At 52.6% G+C, this 13168-nt stretch overlaps 4 protein-coding genes across 4 annotated transcripts; all 4 read right to left on the reverse strand.

Moving 5' to 3' along the window:
• Positions 1–299: 299 nt before the first annotated feature.
• Positions 300–1580, reverse strand: CTHT_0021380 (uncharacterized protein; the record flags this gene model as incomplete). The annotated part of the gene is made up of 4 exons (XM_006692545.1): positions 300–424; positions 485–708; positions 1200–1401; positions 1478–1580. The coding sequence occupies 4 exons, from the start codon at positions 1578–1580 to the stop codon at positions 300–302; spliced, it is 654 nt and encodes a 217-aa protein (XP_006692608.1).
• A 403-nt stretch (positions 1581–1983) lies between these two features.
• Positions 1984–3006, reverse strand: CTHT_0021390 (uncharacterized protein; the record flags this gene model as incomplete). The annotated part of the gene is made up of 1 exon (XM_006692546.1): positions 1984–3006. One exon carries the CDS (start codon positions 3004–3006, stop codon positions 1984–1986), a length of 1023 nt encoding a protein of 340 aa, XP_006692609.1.
• Positions 3007–3877: 871 nt separating this feature from the next.
• Positions 3878–6086, reverse strand: CTHT_0021400 (putative thiamine pyrophosphate binding protein; the record flags this gene model as incomplete). The annotated part of the gene is made up of 3 exons (XM_006692547.1): positions 3878–4137; positions 4193–5537; positions 5592–6086. The coding sequence occupies 3 exons, from the start codon at positions 6084–6086 to the stop codon at positions 3878–3880; spliced, it is 2100 nt and encodes a 699-aa protein (XP_006692610.1).
• A 3902-nt stretch (positions 6087–9988) lies between these two features.
• On the reverse strand, positions 9989–11578 carry CTHT_0021410 (uncharacterized protein; the record flags this gene model as incomplete). Its single annotated transcript, XM_006692548.1, has 1 exon — positions 9989–11578. One exon carries the CDS (start codon positions 11576–11578, stop codon positions 9989–9991), a length of 1590 nt encoding a protein of 529 aa, XP_006692611.1.
• Between the last annotated feature and the right edge of the window lie 1590 nt (positions 11579–13168).

Consider the following 13168-nt stretch of genomic DNA (forward strand, 5'->3'; position numbering starts at 1 on the left):
GACTATTGACAAGGACTGTAATGGAGATCTCACCTCAAAGTTTCTGTTTGAGGTAGGTTTCCCTTTTGTGAAAAGACTTGAATGGGCATGAAATGGGCCGATTACCTCAGATACGACTCTAACCTGGCCACTTCACCAAGAACAGAACGAAGCGCCGTTGGGCTTCATCTTTCACTTCATGTTGCTATAGTTTGCTTAGATTTTAAAATGCTTCACGTATAACCCAGTAGTACTTCATGACTGATTCGGCAAACAACTGCAAACAATATTTCTACAAACAAGGCAACAACAAACAACCCTTAACTCCCCTCCGTCAATCCCATTTGCTCATCCGTCGGCTCCTTATATGTCCCCATGGGCTTCGCATGCCGGGTCCTTTCCTTTAAGATATTCGATGTGTCAATCGCCTCACGCTCATCCTTCTCTGCATGACAATCTCACATCAGCACCGTCACAATGTCACTATGCGGTAGTTATGGCTTACCAAGCTGCTTATCCGAGTCCGCTTCACCCGGACGCATGGGGTCTTCGATCGGCTCGTCATCATCAATGACGGGCACTGATTCCGTCCCTGCCTTGCCTTTTGTCTTGTAGGAGGGGTCATTGATCTGACCGGTTGGAGCTTCGCGCGGGAGGTCCGCACCAGGCTTATCGTCTGTGTAGGCGTGGGCTACTTTAGACATGTTGACGATAGGAACTTCGAAGCTTCTTAGTTGTTTGTGTAATGAAGTCTAGTTGTCTAGATGCGATGGTAATGTCCACGGCTAGATAAGTGGGCACGAAGCTAGGACGATGAAATTCCATATATGATGAGACTCTTCGATTAGTTGATGTCATGGGGCCACTATGACATGCACTAAGTTTCGGTCGGGGTCGCAGTTGGAACCATCCGATGTTGAGATAGCGTACGGTCGTGTTGTCATGATCGCTGCGGTGACGTCATTGATATCAGGGAGCGTTTAGCGAGCTCATTCAGGGGTAACACACGATCCTCAACACGTTAGCGCGTTTTTACCTTAACGTGCCCAGTTTACACGATTGGGGAAGGATTTGTGATCCGAGAGATCGGTTATCTTCTCCGTTATACTGTATCAGATATCACTTCTTCTGTGAATCTATCAAAGCCGTTTTTCATCTGTAAATTGATGTGAACACCCTCCATCCCATCAGTCTTCATTCTTTCCACAATGGCTACCTACATAGCATCCAACTTCTTCTTAGCTTCCCTCTTCGCACTCTCCGACACACCGGGGTTACTAATTGCGGCCTTGAGCCCGCGCGCGACATTTCCCGGATCCTTCTCCTTCGTGTCGGCGCCGTGGCTGGCCGTCGACTCGTCGTACGGCTCGTCGTACGACTCAAGCACCTTGCGCGCTTTTGACTTGGCCTCATCCGACGTTTCTGAGATCATGCACGTGTTAATACCACCTATCAATTGGTAGTGAGAGTAGCTGGTAGCCTGGAAGCCTGGACGCACGTGGGTTGGAGATGGTTGCCTTGTGCCCTCGGAGCACGTTTTCGGGATCCTTAGCGTAGTCTTCAGAGGCTGGGACTTCTTGGGGGATATCGCCTTCGTCCATTGTGGTGAAGCTCGTAGATTGACTGGTTTATGTAGTCTTGCTTCGTTGTGGTCGGGACGATGCCAGGTTCTACTAGGCAGGGGTTTAGTGTGGTTCTCAAAACGAGACTGCCCTTAAGTTACTTAATAACCAGTCCCTTGACGCATTATGGCAGGGACCCGCCCGATCGCAACCAACTGTAGGATCATGACGCGGTGTGAGGTCACGACTGGGCCTTGGTCAACTGAACATCGGACACGGGGTCGGCTTGCCGATTTCCGAGGCAACTTTGAGAAACGCCGGCCCTGGTGGGTTGACCAGCAGGCACAGTCTCGGAATGGAAAGTCCGGAAGTGTGGTTGCATGGCCCGACGTGTCCAAAAAAAAACCAAAAAAAAAAAAAACTTAATCCAAGAACTTAACCCTCAGGGATTACCGTCTCCTTCACTCTTCCCAGCTTCCTCAACCTCCTGCTCAACCAACTCATCCTGAATATTCCAAACCTCCACGCCCCGTCTCAACATCTCCCAATGTTCTCTCAATACGGTCTCCCTTACAGCCAACTCAAACCCCGTCAGGAAACAAAAACTGATCTCCAGCCTCGCCATCTCCCTCTCACTGACACCACCAACCTTTGCAAACCGCGAGTGTGGGTACGACAGGTCTTCTAACGCCTTCATCGCTACCTTCAACCCAGCCAACAACAATCGGTGCGCATTCCGTTTCGTCACGGCAATAGCCCGCTCCACAACTGCGAGGCGATGAATGTAAAGAGATGTGGCGAGGTAGACACCTGTCGACATGGGACAATACCGGTGTATGCGCCGGAGGTAATCAGTGATAGAAATTGGCGGCGGGACGCGGCAGTAGAACTTGCGTGTGATGGCGCTGTGTTGGAGATTCAGGGGTTGTGAGTTCTCCCCGACAATAATATACGGCGCAAGTTGGCTCTGTAATTGCGTCGGCTGGTTCTTCAACTGGACACCATCTATCGCCTCCTGCGCTGGCGTCATTGCTTGCGATGCTTGTGTGGCTGTGGAATGCTGAGCAGGTAATTTCGTCGGCTGAATACTCGCCGCCGAGTTTCGCCTCAACCGCGCAAGGCTCTTCTCCGAGTTCGACCGCACAATGCTCTGCTTTTCGGCCTCCATGCCCCGCATGTGTGGAATGGGGGGGCTGCGTGGGGGCGGGGTCGGCGGGATGTCGCCGGTCATGTTGACCAGCGCCTCGATGCCGGCGCTAAGCAGATCGAGCGCCATGACGGGCGGGACTTTAAAGATGTCGTCGATTTCCTCTGGGGACGCTGAGACGGCGCTCTCGCGACGCGCATGCTCGAGGAGTTTCGGATCCGCCTCGGGAACTGGGGTTGGGGGCGGGCGCTCGACAGTCGTAGGTTGGGAGTGTTCAACCTGGGTCGCGTCCGTTGATGGGTTGTCTTGATTCGTCATTTTGGCACTTGGTAGCTCTGAAGCTCCTGTCCTTTCAAATTATGAGAAAATTTGTTAAGGAATCGATGTCGTTCCAGTGCGACTAGACACAAAGACCAATCCTCGCTTCGAGCCCAACAGCCGCGTCCGTCCGTGGCGTCGTGTCGTGTTGTATCCAAAGAAAAAAAAAAAAACTTTCAATGAACCCGCGGCCGCTCGTCACGGGGTCGGCCAGGGCGGATCAAAGACTTTCTTTGTGTGTATCCAGTAGCAGCAGCAGACCGGCTCTCGACTCATGGTCTTGCGTCCTCGCAGACGACTACTGCAGACTGACGGGATAAGGGCAGAAGTCGGGCGAGTAGCGAGCAGGCGGCGTGTCGCGAGATTTTGATCGAACGAACTTGGGACCCTTGGTGGGGCAGCGGCGCGTTATGGAGGGGCAAAATGTTGCTTCGATGTGGGGGGCTCAGGCCGCCAAGATGTTGGGTTTCAGGGGCACAACAGCGGCGGCGTGGTCTGTGCTCATTGGGCGGGGTCCGGTAGCAGGCCGTGCCAGCTGGCTGGGTGGAGGGGACCAGGGGTTCAAGTACTGCGACATCCTTCCCAGGTTTCGCTGTTTCATCCAACCTTATCTTTGGATGGTTTCTTACATTTCGACGTGGTCCGCTCAAATTAGAGTTACGCTTGAGAAGAATATTCCAGAGTCATTCAACGTTCATAGTCTATTGAGCCATTCCATCCAGCGGCAGTTTCAATCCACTCTGAGCGGATGATGAGATCAACATGATGTCAAATGTCAACCACGAACCATTGCCAATGCTTTAAACTCGAGTCCCATCTGACGAAGCTCCCTTCAAAATATTTACACGTGATGTCCAGATAACCATGCGACTCAGCAACCCATGGCAACTTTGCAGTCAACGACCGCAGTCTGTCCCCCTTGAACAGCCTTGATGGCCTCAGAGAGCACCCTTTCCAAGTCAGCCGCTTTATCCACGCGCGCGGCAAAGAGATCGCCACCGGCAGCCGCCTTAGCGATGCCAGCATAGTCAGGCACGGGATCAAAGGAAATGTTAATCTCTTCGTTGGTCGCCTTGGAGCCCAGTCCGTCAGGATGGACGAGCAGAAGCGATCGGCGAGGAGCATTCCAACCTACACACGTCAGTGGCCGCTATCAGTGGAGCGTGAGTGTACGTGGTTCACTCACCCTTGTTGTTCAAGACGATGGTCAGCACCGGGATGTTGTACCGCTTGGAGATCCAATAGACACTTCCGGGCACAGAGAACAGGTACGTCCCGTCGCCAACGATCTGGACCACAAACTTGCCGGCCTTCTCGCCGCGGAGCTGAGCCTCGTAGTCGGTCGCCAACTTGATGCCCAGGCTGCCACCGCCCGACCACCCGAGACCGCCCCCACCGCAGTTGATCCAGTGGCCGGGCAGTGTCGGCCGGATGCCATCGTGCACGAACAGCGTGTTAGTCACGGCCTCGATAGCCCAGATCGTGTCCTGCGGACACATCTCACGCAGCTTGGCGCAGAGATAAGTAGTGCCGAACTCGCCGTTGTCGAGGGGCTTTGCGCGCTCGGCGATTTGCACGAGGCGCTTCTGGTAGGACTCCTGCAGCGTAGCCCACATCTTGTCACGCTCCTCGCCCTTGAGTTGCGACGCGTAGCTTGCGTCCGACTTCAGCAAGTTAGTGATCTGCTCAACCGATGTCAGCGCATCAGCACGATACCGAGCCTGCGCCGGCATCCAGAAGACAGGCATCATCTGCTTCAGAGGGTCAACATCAATATGGAAGATTTTAGCGTCGTCACGCGGCTTGCATTGCGTGTGGATCCATGGAACGTCACAGTCCAGCACAACAATGACGTCCGCCGTTCGGACGGCATCATCCACGCCATACTTCAGCCCCAACCACGCCGGATGGTCCGCCGGGAAGCACATATCGCTGCCACCAGTATCCAGCACACGCAGACCCTTAACAGTATTCGCCAACTCGACCAACGCCCCCGGAATTTTCTGATTCCTCCCAGCATACCCCGTAACCAACAACGGCTCTTTCGCGCCTGCCAGCGCATCGGCAATCTTCCTTACCGCGACCTCCGGCAGCCCACCGAGCTCAACAGGCTCCCACTGCTCCTGTTTGAGCTCATAAGGCTGGATCTCTGCCTCCATAACCTCACGGCTGGCGCACAGATACACCGGCCCCTGCGGCGCCGACTTCGCAAACTGCAGTGCGCGATTGACCATCTGCTTGATGTTGACACCAGTCTTAATCTCACCTGCGTACCGGCAGTACTGTGCGACGATCTGCTTTTGGTCTGGCACGTCCTGGATCCAGTGGATGAACTCGGTGCGGGAGCCGCGCAGCTCTCCTTCTTGCGTGATGGGCGAGAGGCCGGCGAAGACTAGCACGGGGGCCCGGCCAGTTGAGGAGTTGTGTACGGCGGCGCCGAGACCCTGCGTGCCGACGTCGACGTGTACGATGACGGCTTGGGGTTTGCCTGTTAGGCGGGCGTAGCCGTCGGCCATGGACATGGCTACCATCTATTCCCATCATCAGCTCTTGTTTGAACACCAACTCGTCATGAAGGGACACACCTCATTAGGACAGGTAATAATCCTTGGAAACCGATCCCTCTTCTCCCGTTGCCCCTTGACCATCGCCTCGATGATGCTGGGATGGTCCGAGCCCAGGTTGACAAACACATGTGTCACGCCGGCGTCCCAGAGCGCCTCGAAGAAGGCAAACGCTGTCGTGTACATCTTGTCTTGCTGATCTGCTGGCGCAGGTCCAGATGTCGTGGGTAATTTTGTCGTCGAAGACCACCTCTGCTGTTGCTGTGTCCTCAAGGCCTTAATGCCGGCGGAGTTCCCCGTCCCCGCAGCTGTTATACCGGACTGTGTGTTGCTCGTGAGCCCTGTTGCAGATGAAGCTGAAGCGGAAAAAGAAGCGTTATTAACTCCCGCCGATGTCGACGCAAATCGGACTGCCGGCCTGCAGGCCACGGCAGCCGCAGCCACGTGCCGCCCGCCATGCCGAAAGACCCGGCTGGTTGGCGGGGTTGTCGTTGTTGCGCGGAGCAGGGGTATCATTTTTCTTGGGGTTGAGGCACGGCAATTCAGCGTTCACCTAGTAGTGCGGGGTGTGGGGCGCAGGTTCGGGCCGGTGTTCGGGTTAGGGTAGGTAGGAATGGGGAAGGGATGTCAATGGGAGGGCGAAGGGCCAGGCGTTGAGGTTATTGGAGGGTACGGTAGGGAGGTTGTTACTCTGACCAGTTTGTTTGGTATAAAGAGGCTCAGCGCAGGATAGATTCTGATCAAACAGGATGAGCTTCAAAGGTGGGTGGGTAAGGTAAGCTGATATGTTTGAGATTCAAATCCCAGACCCTGAATTTGGAACTCTTTGCTCTTGTTCCAGAACGTCAGATGAAGGGAAACCTGAGCGAAAACTCCCCCATCCCGATCCGGGGGGTTATTTATTGCGTGGGCGGGCGGGCCCCTGGTCCTGTGAACTCTACGGCCGGCGACCGGCGGTTTGATAGGGAGGATACGGATGGACAAGCTAGCTGTACGGCTTAAAAGAGACGGGAGCTGCATCCCAACGGGTCAACCGGGTTGGCAGCGGCCCGAGAAAGTGGTGCCCCCGGTCCCATGACGGGACCATGTCAAGTGACCTGTGGGTTTCTTCCCAGGGCGGCGGTTCCCACTTTCCACTTCATCCAGCTACTGCTGGTTCCGGTTGGCATGCTGCAGGGAGTTAGTTGTCCAACGGGGTGTGGTGAGAGCTGATTGAAAACGGTGAGATGAGGTTTATCAATTGCCCATGTCTGGTGATTTGGTTATGTCCCCGCATTCCCCGCATGACGCTGTGAGGGGACAGGGTCATGGTGCACTAAAAGTCTCTGAAAGAAGAGTTTGGGGCATTTACCATGCGACTATCACTCAGTATATATAGCATATCAGCATTCTTCTCAGCAATATCCTCTAACCCTTTATCAAGCCCAAACTGTTCATCTGTATGCAGTAAGCTCCCTCACTTTTCTCTTCACCTTCCCCAAATCAACCAAACCCAGCGGATGAACACCCAACGGCCAACGGTCGGCGACGCCAAAAGCCACTGAGCCGAGGATTTCCGCCCCTGGATCGCTCCGGTGGATTCTGTGTGGATCCGGGAATGTGGGTTGATGCGGGGTAGGGAACTCCGCGGGTCCATCTAAGACCCTGACTTTGTCTTGGGTCTGGGGGATGGCTGAGACATCGCACAACCATCCGAAAGAAGGGTACGGGATCTTGGATTGGAAGTTAGATGACAGCGGCCATGGCACGGGATTGGCGTGTTGGTGTTGTAATGCAGTGTTGAGTTGTGAGGCTGTAGTTTTTCTGTGCGTTTGTGTAGTTCCCAGTTCTCTCATGGAACCTCTTCTGCAAACCCAGTGACCAAGGCCGGCGGTGTGCTACTCGGATGCACGAGGGCCAGAATCCGCTTAGTGGGTGCATCAAAGTCTGGCTTCGAGAGCTGCGGTCCGCATTGAAGTGGGGAAACACATATGTACGATCGCTTAAGGTATGCGCAAATGTTACGGATGGCAATGAGCTCGGCGGCTGCCCCACAAACGGCGTAGGAGGCGACCAATAGGAAGATTCTGAGTGGAGTCGAAAGGCGGACCAATCATATGGAGAAGCGCAATTGTCGCAGTTCTCGCGCTGCTATACACTGCGATAACTGCGAGAAAGTTTTCAATCATAACAAAACAGGTAATGGCAGAAGGATAGGCAAACTGACGGCTTTAAATATCAATTTGTTTATAGAATCACCCATCCCCAAAGTCATGACGAGGACTCTTCAATCAGCAATAGAAACAGTTGTCAACCAACGACTGGTGACCGCAGTGAATCCCATACTCTACTGTCTGAGGACCCCAGGCTCTCAGGTTCTACGACTTGGCCACTACCTTCGAACCCATCTCAGGAGCTTGTGGAATCGTTACAACAAGCATGTAATACTCATTTATCCCGATGCGGCCATGTGTGTGACCCTCCTCTAGTTTGATTTGGTCGAACGGCTCATGCTCCGGTAGTCCCTCCAATGCTTGGCTTAAAATGCTGAGTGTCCTCGATACTCAGGGGGAATCTCATTCCACTTCTTCTCCTCTATCGTAAGTGCCTCTTCTTGCTGAATAGCGGACGCCTCGCTGGGAGTGACTCAAGCCTACACAGCAAGATTCTGGTCTTCGTCGACCGACATCACCGTCACTTTGAGAGATCGCAGCCGTTGCTGTTGGTATCGTCGATCCTGTACAACCACCAGGTCGGCTATCGCTACTTCCCGAACCTTTCGCGCCCGTGGTGCCGTCTGACTCGTGCGGCGAATCCGGGAGCGAGCCTCCACATGGGCTCCCATTGCCCGCGACTCTGCACTTATGCGCCCCATCGCACTGGTCGGATAAGACCGATCCCGCGGTTTGTAGGTGGCCACCTCCCTTCCAGTCGATATCTGGGTCATAAGCCTGGTGCCATGGTACACCTAAAGTTATATTTCTCTCATTTCATGTCCACAATGTTAAATGCGATTGTTACTGTCTTGCCTGCCACAGTGATATCACGAGGTTCTGTTTCCTACGCAATGTTCTTAGTGCGAAACGGTCCTTTGGCCGTAAATTCTTCATCCTTCCCTCGCAAGGGTACTCGGTGCCCGTTAACGTACCCCCAATCAATGATATCCATTTGTGCGCTACTGTTGACCAGCGCCATTGCCGTGTGTTGACCCCAACGAACCGTCACCCACAGCCGACTATCTCCATCTTACAAGGGTGTGATAGGAGTTGTATCTTGAATGGTAGCAATCTCTCAGGCCATGTAACAGGTGAATTGGTCTTGTGCAGGCAGGGATCGACAATGAGTCAAATGAGTCAGATGATGATCATTGACGATGTGAGGTGCACAACGAGGTCAATTGCTACGTGTAGTAATCTTTGTCCTCAGTGTCCTTGTGTTTGGGAGAGGAAAACCAAGAGAAATCCTTCATTATGTACAAGCAAACCCCCTTTATAAAATCCCTTTACCCTCGTGAGTAACTCGCGGTATCCGGGGATCTTCAGGGGTTTTCCTCAGTGTGGCAAGGTTATCTAACTCATTATTGGCACCCCTTTATATTTTCTGGGCTCTACCAATCAAATATGCCTTTTGCCCTTCTCAGCTCTTATATCACAGGTGTTCTATATGTTGGCTGTCAAGGATATTTCTTCTCCTTGGACTGCCGTGTCCATGTAACAGAGAAGCACGCAAAACTATAAGTTTTGCATTCGTTTGCAACTTAACAAGCTCTTAGAGGGGGAAAACAGAGCAGAGAACGGTATTTTTACTACGATCAAAAAAGGGCACCACGCGGGAAAAGCTTTAGTTGGGCCCAAAAGACCAATAAAACTCGGCTCATGCAGTCCGAGAGGTCGCCAGGCCAAGAGATACTGACGAAGAACTAAAAGACCCTTAAGTAACAAAGAAAGGTTTGAGTATATAAACTAGATAGATTCCTTGTAGGTAGCGGAGGATGAAGCGTTCCTCAGCCAGCGATACAAACAGTTGCCCAAACCAACTGATGACCCCAATGCTTCTGAATCTATATGTGAAGACTCGTGTCTCTCAAGATCCATAGGTCTTGGACTAAACCGGAACCCATTTCTGGAAGGCTAGCTGACTCGTCACAGTTTTCTTTTCAACGTATACTCTTTAAGTTGTATCTAAAAAATCTCAGACGGTAGACTTTAGTACTTTATCACTTAGTTTCTATACTTTAAAAAATTGATTGGACTCTGTTGCATAAATATTTCAAGGCTTGCGCTAACAGATTTGTAGAGAGGGCCTCATATAATGAGATGTCTCAAATCCAGAGAGGTTTGTCCCAAATCTATTTCCCCGCCTCTCTGGAATGGGCGTGACAGCTGAGGTGTCCAGTCGACGCACAAGCCACCAGGTACATGCGGTACCTGACATTAAGATTAGAGAGCTACTACCGCAAGCATACTGGCAAGCATCACAAACTTTCCGAACCTTGACCCAACAATGGTTGACGCCGACGAGCGGTTAGAGTCAGAGGAACCGGTTTGGGAACCTCCTCCTCCTCCAGATCCACCATTGCCTGTACCAGCCGATGATGACGGCCGCCGTTCCGGTTCATACAATCCTCGCGCGATGAGGGCTTCGTCCTGGCTCAATCCCCTCCAGACAGCATTCCACGTATCGGTCCATTTCATCTTGCTTGACTCAATGTCATAATCGTACCTGCCAATTTTCACGATATCTGATTCTGAAGGGATCTTCGGGCCCGGGGCCTGCGCAAGCCACAATTGCTTGGTCAAAAAGTTTGCCCCGATGAACAAGGACTGGAAAATTGGTCTCCCAAGTACCCATGCACCTGAATGCCCGGGACTGCTGTGGCAGGGGAAGTACGGCACTTCCTTCCCCTCCATACCGGGAATCTCACCGGTGAAGGGAGGCCCCAATGTGAGATTGAGCTGCATCAAAGGAAGATGAATCGTAGTTGACTTCCCCCGTTCACCAGCATCGAAGTCGAAGGTCAGCGCCGACGCAGACTCAACAATCAATTTGTACCCCGGATGACTTGTGTTCCACAGCCAGAGATCCAGCCCTTCATGATGATAGATAGGGAGATAAGATGCGATCCCTTTGCACACATCTGAAGGAAGAGTGAGATAGGGACTGCAGGCATCAAGCCGGACCGAAATGCCGGTGTCTGTGCTGTACTTGTACGTGCCAGGGATGATCTGGACGCCGGTCATCTCGAAGGGCGCGCTGCCTTCAAAGGTGTTGACTGCTAGCCGTCGGAGCACAAATGAACCATCGATATAGGAGCCCTGCGAATCAACTCTGCCAATAACCCTGTTGCGATCGTATCCACCGAAGATGAGTGAGCCTGGGATCTTGCTTGAAGGCAAGGCCGAACCGTAGTGAAAACCGTAAGATGCCGAAGGGATCACGTCATTTCCCGCGAGGTAATAGGCGATCATGTTCCCAACATCGACGTCCATGAGTTTTTGATCAGGAGTCCAGAATATGGACTTGGATGCTAGTGAACCCAGACTCAAGCATCCAGTCATGATGGGATAGCGCTTCCCGTTGGGGTATTCGAGCATCTGTGACTCGTTCTCGATTAGCGCCAGGGTGTGGTCGGGGACGGTTCCGACGCCGTCCAAAGTGACGGAGTCGAACACCATTCGTGAGGTTCCGGTCGTCTTTATTCCACGGGTTGCATTCTGCGTGAAGAAGGTTACGTGATCAAGCTCCGGTACCGTCTTTCCGTAACGCGAGGGGTCATAGGCGCCAACTTCGCAGGTTGCACTTCCAGAGGTCGCCTTGCAGTAGTCAGTCGTGATGACATAGCTCTCCCAGGAGCGACCTGGAATCATCAGAGTTGGCTGGTCGCCGATCGAGACTTCAACGCCGTGCCATGGCCCGTCTGCTCCAAAGATATGTGTGTTTTCTGTGAACTTGAATTGCTTGGGCGTGGCTTCGGATTCGCTTGCGTAAGCCAGCCCCGAAAGGAAGAAAAAGAGAAGAGAGGGCGACATTGCGAAAGCTGCCCACACTCAAGATGGCTTAAGACCTTCCAGTTTTTCATGTGACGTCTCGGACTTTAAAAAAGATGGAAGACAAGCTTGGTGTTGTGTCCAGCTTCCTTATATCCCGAGTGTCAGATCTATCAAAACGGCCCCCAAATAGCCAAGCCAAGCTAAGCTACGGATCCGCCGTGGCTTGGCTATCCGTCAAGAGGCCGCAGGGCTCCACTATCAGCCTTGGCGCACGCGACTAGTTAAGCTGTTTTGGCAATGGAGAGCGCCGAAGGAACGTTGGTCCAGGATTCTCACAGGGAATAGCTTGCCTTAAATCCGCAGAGAACAAAGTGTGGATGGTTGCACATCTCATGGCATTTTCCTTTTATCATATGACCCGAGGTCATCCGTGGTTCTGTGAATATTTTTTACTTGCTCTCACCAGCAGGCCATGTTGACTCAGCTCAAGTTGTGGGGTTTTGCTTAAAAGAAAATACACCACTAAAGATGACTAGAGGAACTCATAGGGCTGGACCCCTTGGACCTAAGCCGCAGGCAGACTCCAACACTTCGGCCACCGTCAAAAGTGTTCATCGGACCGAAAATCTAGCAATCTACCTTTTTGTCTTTTATCTTTGGGGGCTCGTCCATGTTATCCATTTCACGACATGTAATTGGTAGTTTTCAGGGTAGACGGTGCATCGATTGGTTGACGCGCTCAATGCTTCCGAGGGGAGCATCTTGGTAGCCAGTGATGGCCTTGCTGTCCTCCAGTGAAGGAAAGCAGCGCGGACGAGAGGGAAGTTTTGAAATATGGAGTTACGAAATAGTTGCCAGCTTAAATGATAGATCGAGCGATCAGCACATCGGTCCGACCGCGTCTAGCAACAAGCAGGAAGGAGCAGGAAGTCGGGCAGGCGAAGTGTCGTGGAGTTGACATCATGAGCGGATGTAGGTTGTTGCGTGGCCGAGGCTTCTATCGATAAGGTCGGGGACTCGGAGCCACTCTGCCGAGACTCATTGGATCCCCCATCTCAGGAGGATTACTTAGGGGTTCCTTTGCCCTTCGATCCCGAGGTTGTTTCCACCGAGATCGAAGCGAACACTGACGATTCCGGCTTCTAACTTCGCGTGTTCTCAATTTCTACCACGAGTTGAGAAAGCTGTCATTCCATCTTTGTACCCAGCTCCGAGATAAATCCACTCCTTCGACCCCTCTCGGCTCGTGCGCTGTTCTCGTCCCAAATATTTCCAGTCTCAGGACCAGTCGTGACTATGCCAACGTCTTCAAGTGTACTTCGAGGAATTCGGTGATAAGATGTTGGTACGTCGATCTGGAATTAATCTCGACATGGGTCCGGACCGACTGTCTCTCTCCGAATCTCCGTGCCATGAGTGTTCCTTCCGTCCCCTCTTTCTGGGAGATTTGCGGCTGAAGAGACGCTTGAGACTGTGGAAGAGGTTACACTAGACCTTCACTGTTGTTAAGCCGGCTGTCAAGGCATAGTTGTTAGAACTTACTGCATATTAATCATCGTTTCAGCTTAGGGAAGCGGCATAGTGCAGTAGTAAATGGAGAGTCTGCAAACACGGATCTCGATTGCCTTG

This window comes from Thermochaetoides thermophila (genome assembly GCF_000221225.1).
Source record: "Thermochaetoides thermophila DSM 1495 unplaced genomic scaffold scf7180000011816, whole genome shotgun sequence".
NCBI lineage: Eukaryota > Fungi > Ascomycota > Sordariomycetes > Sordariales > Chaetomiaceae > Thermochaetoides > Thermochaetoides thermophila.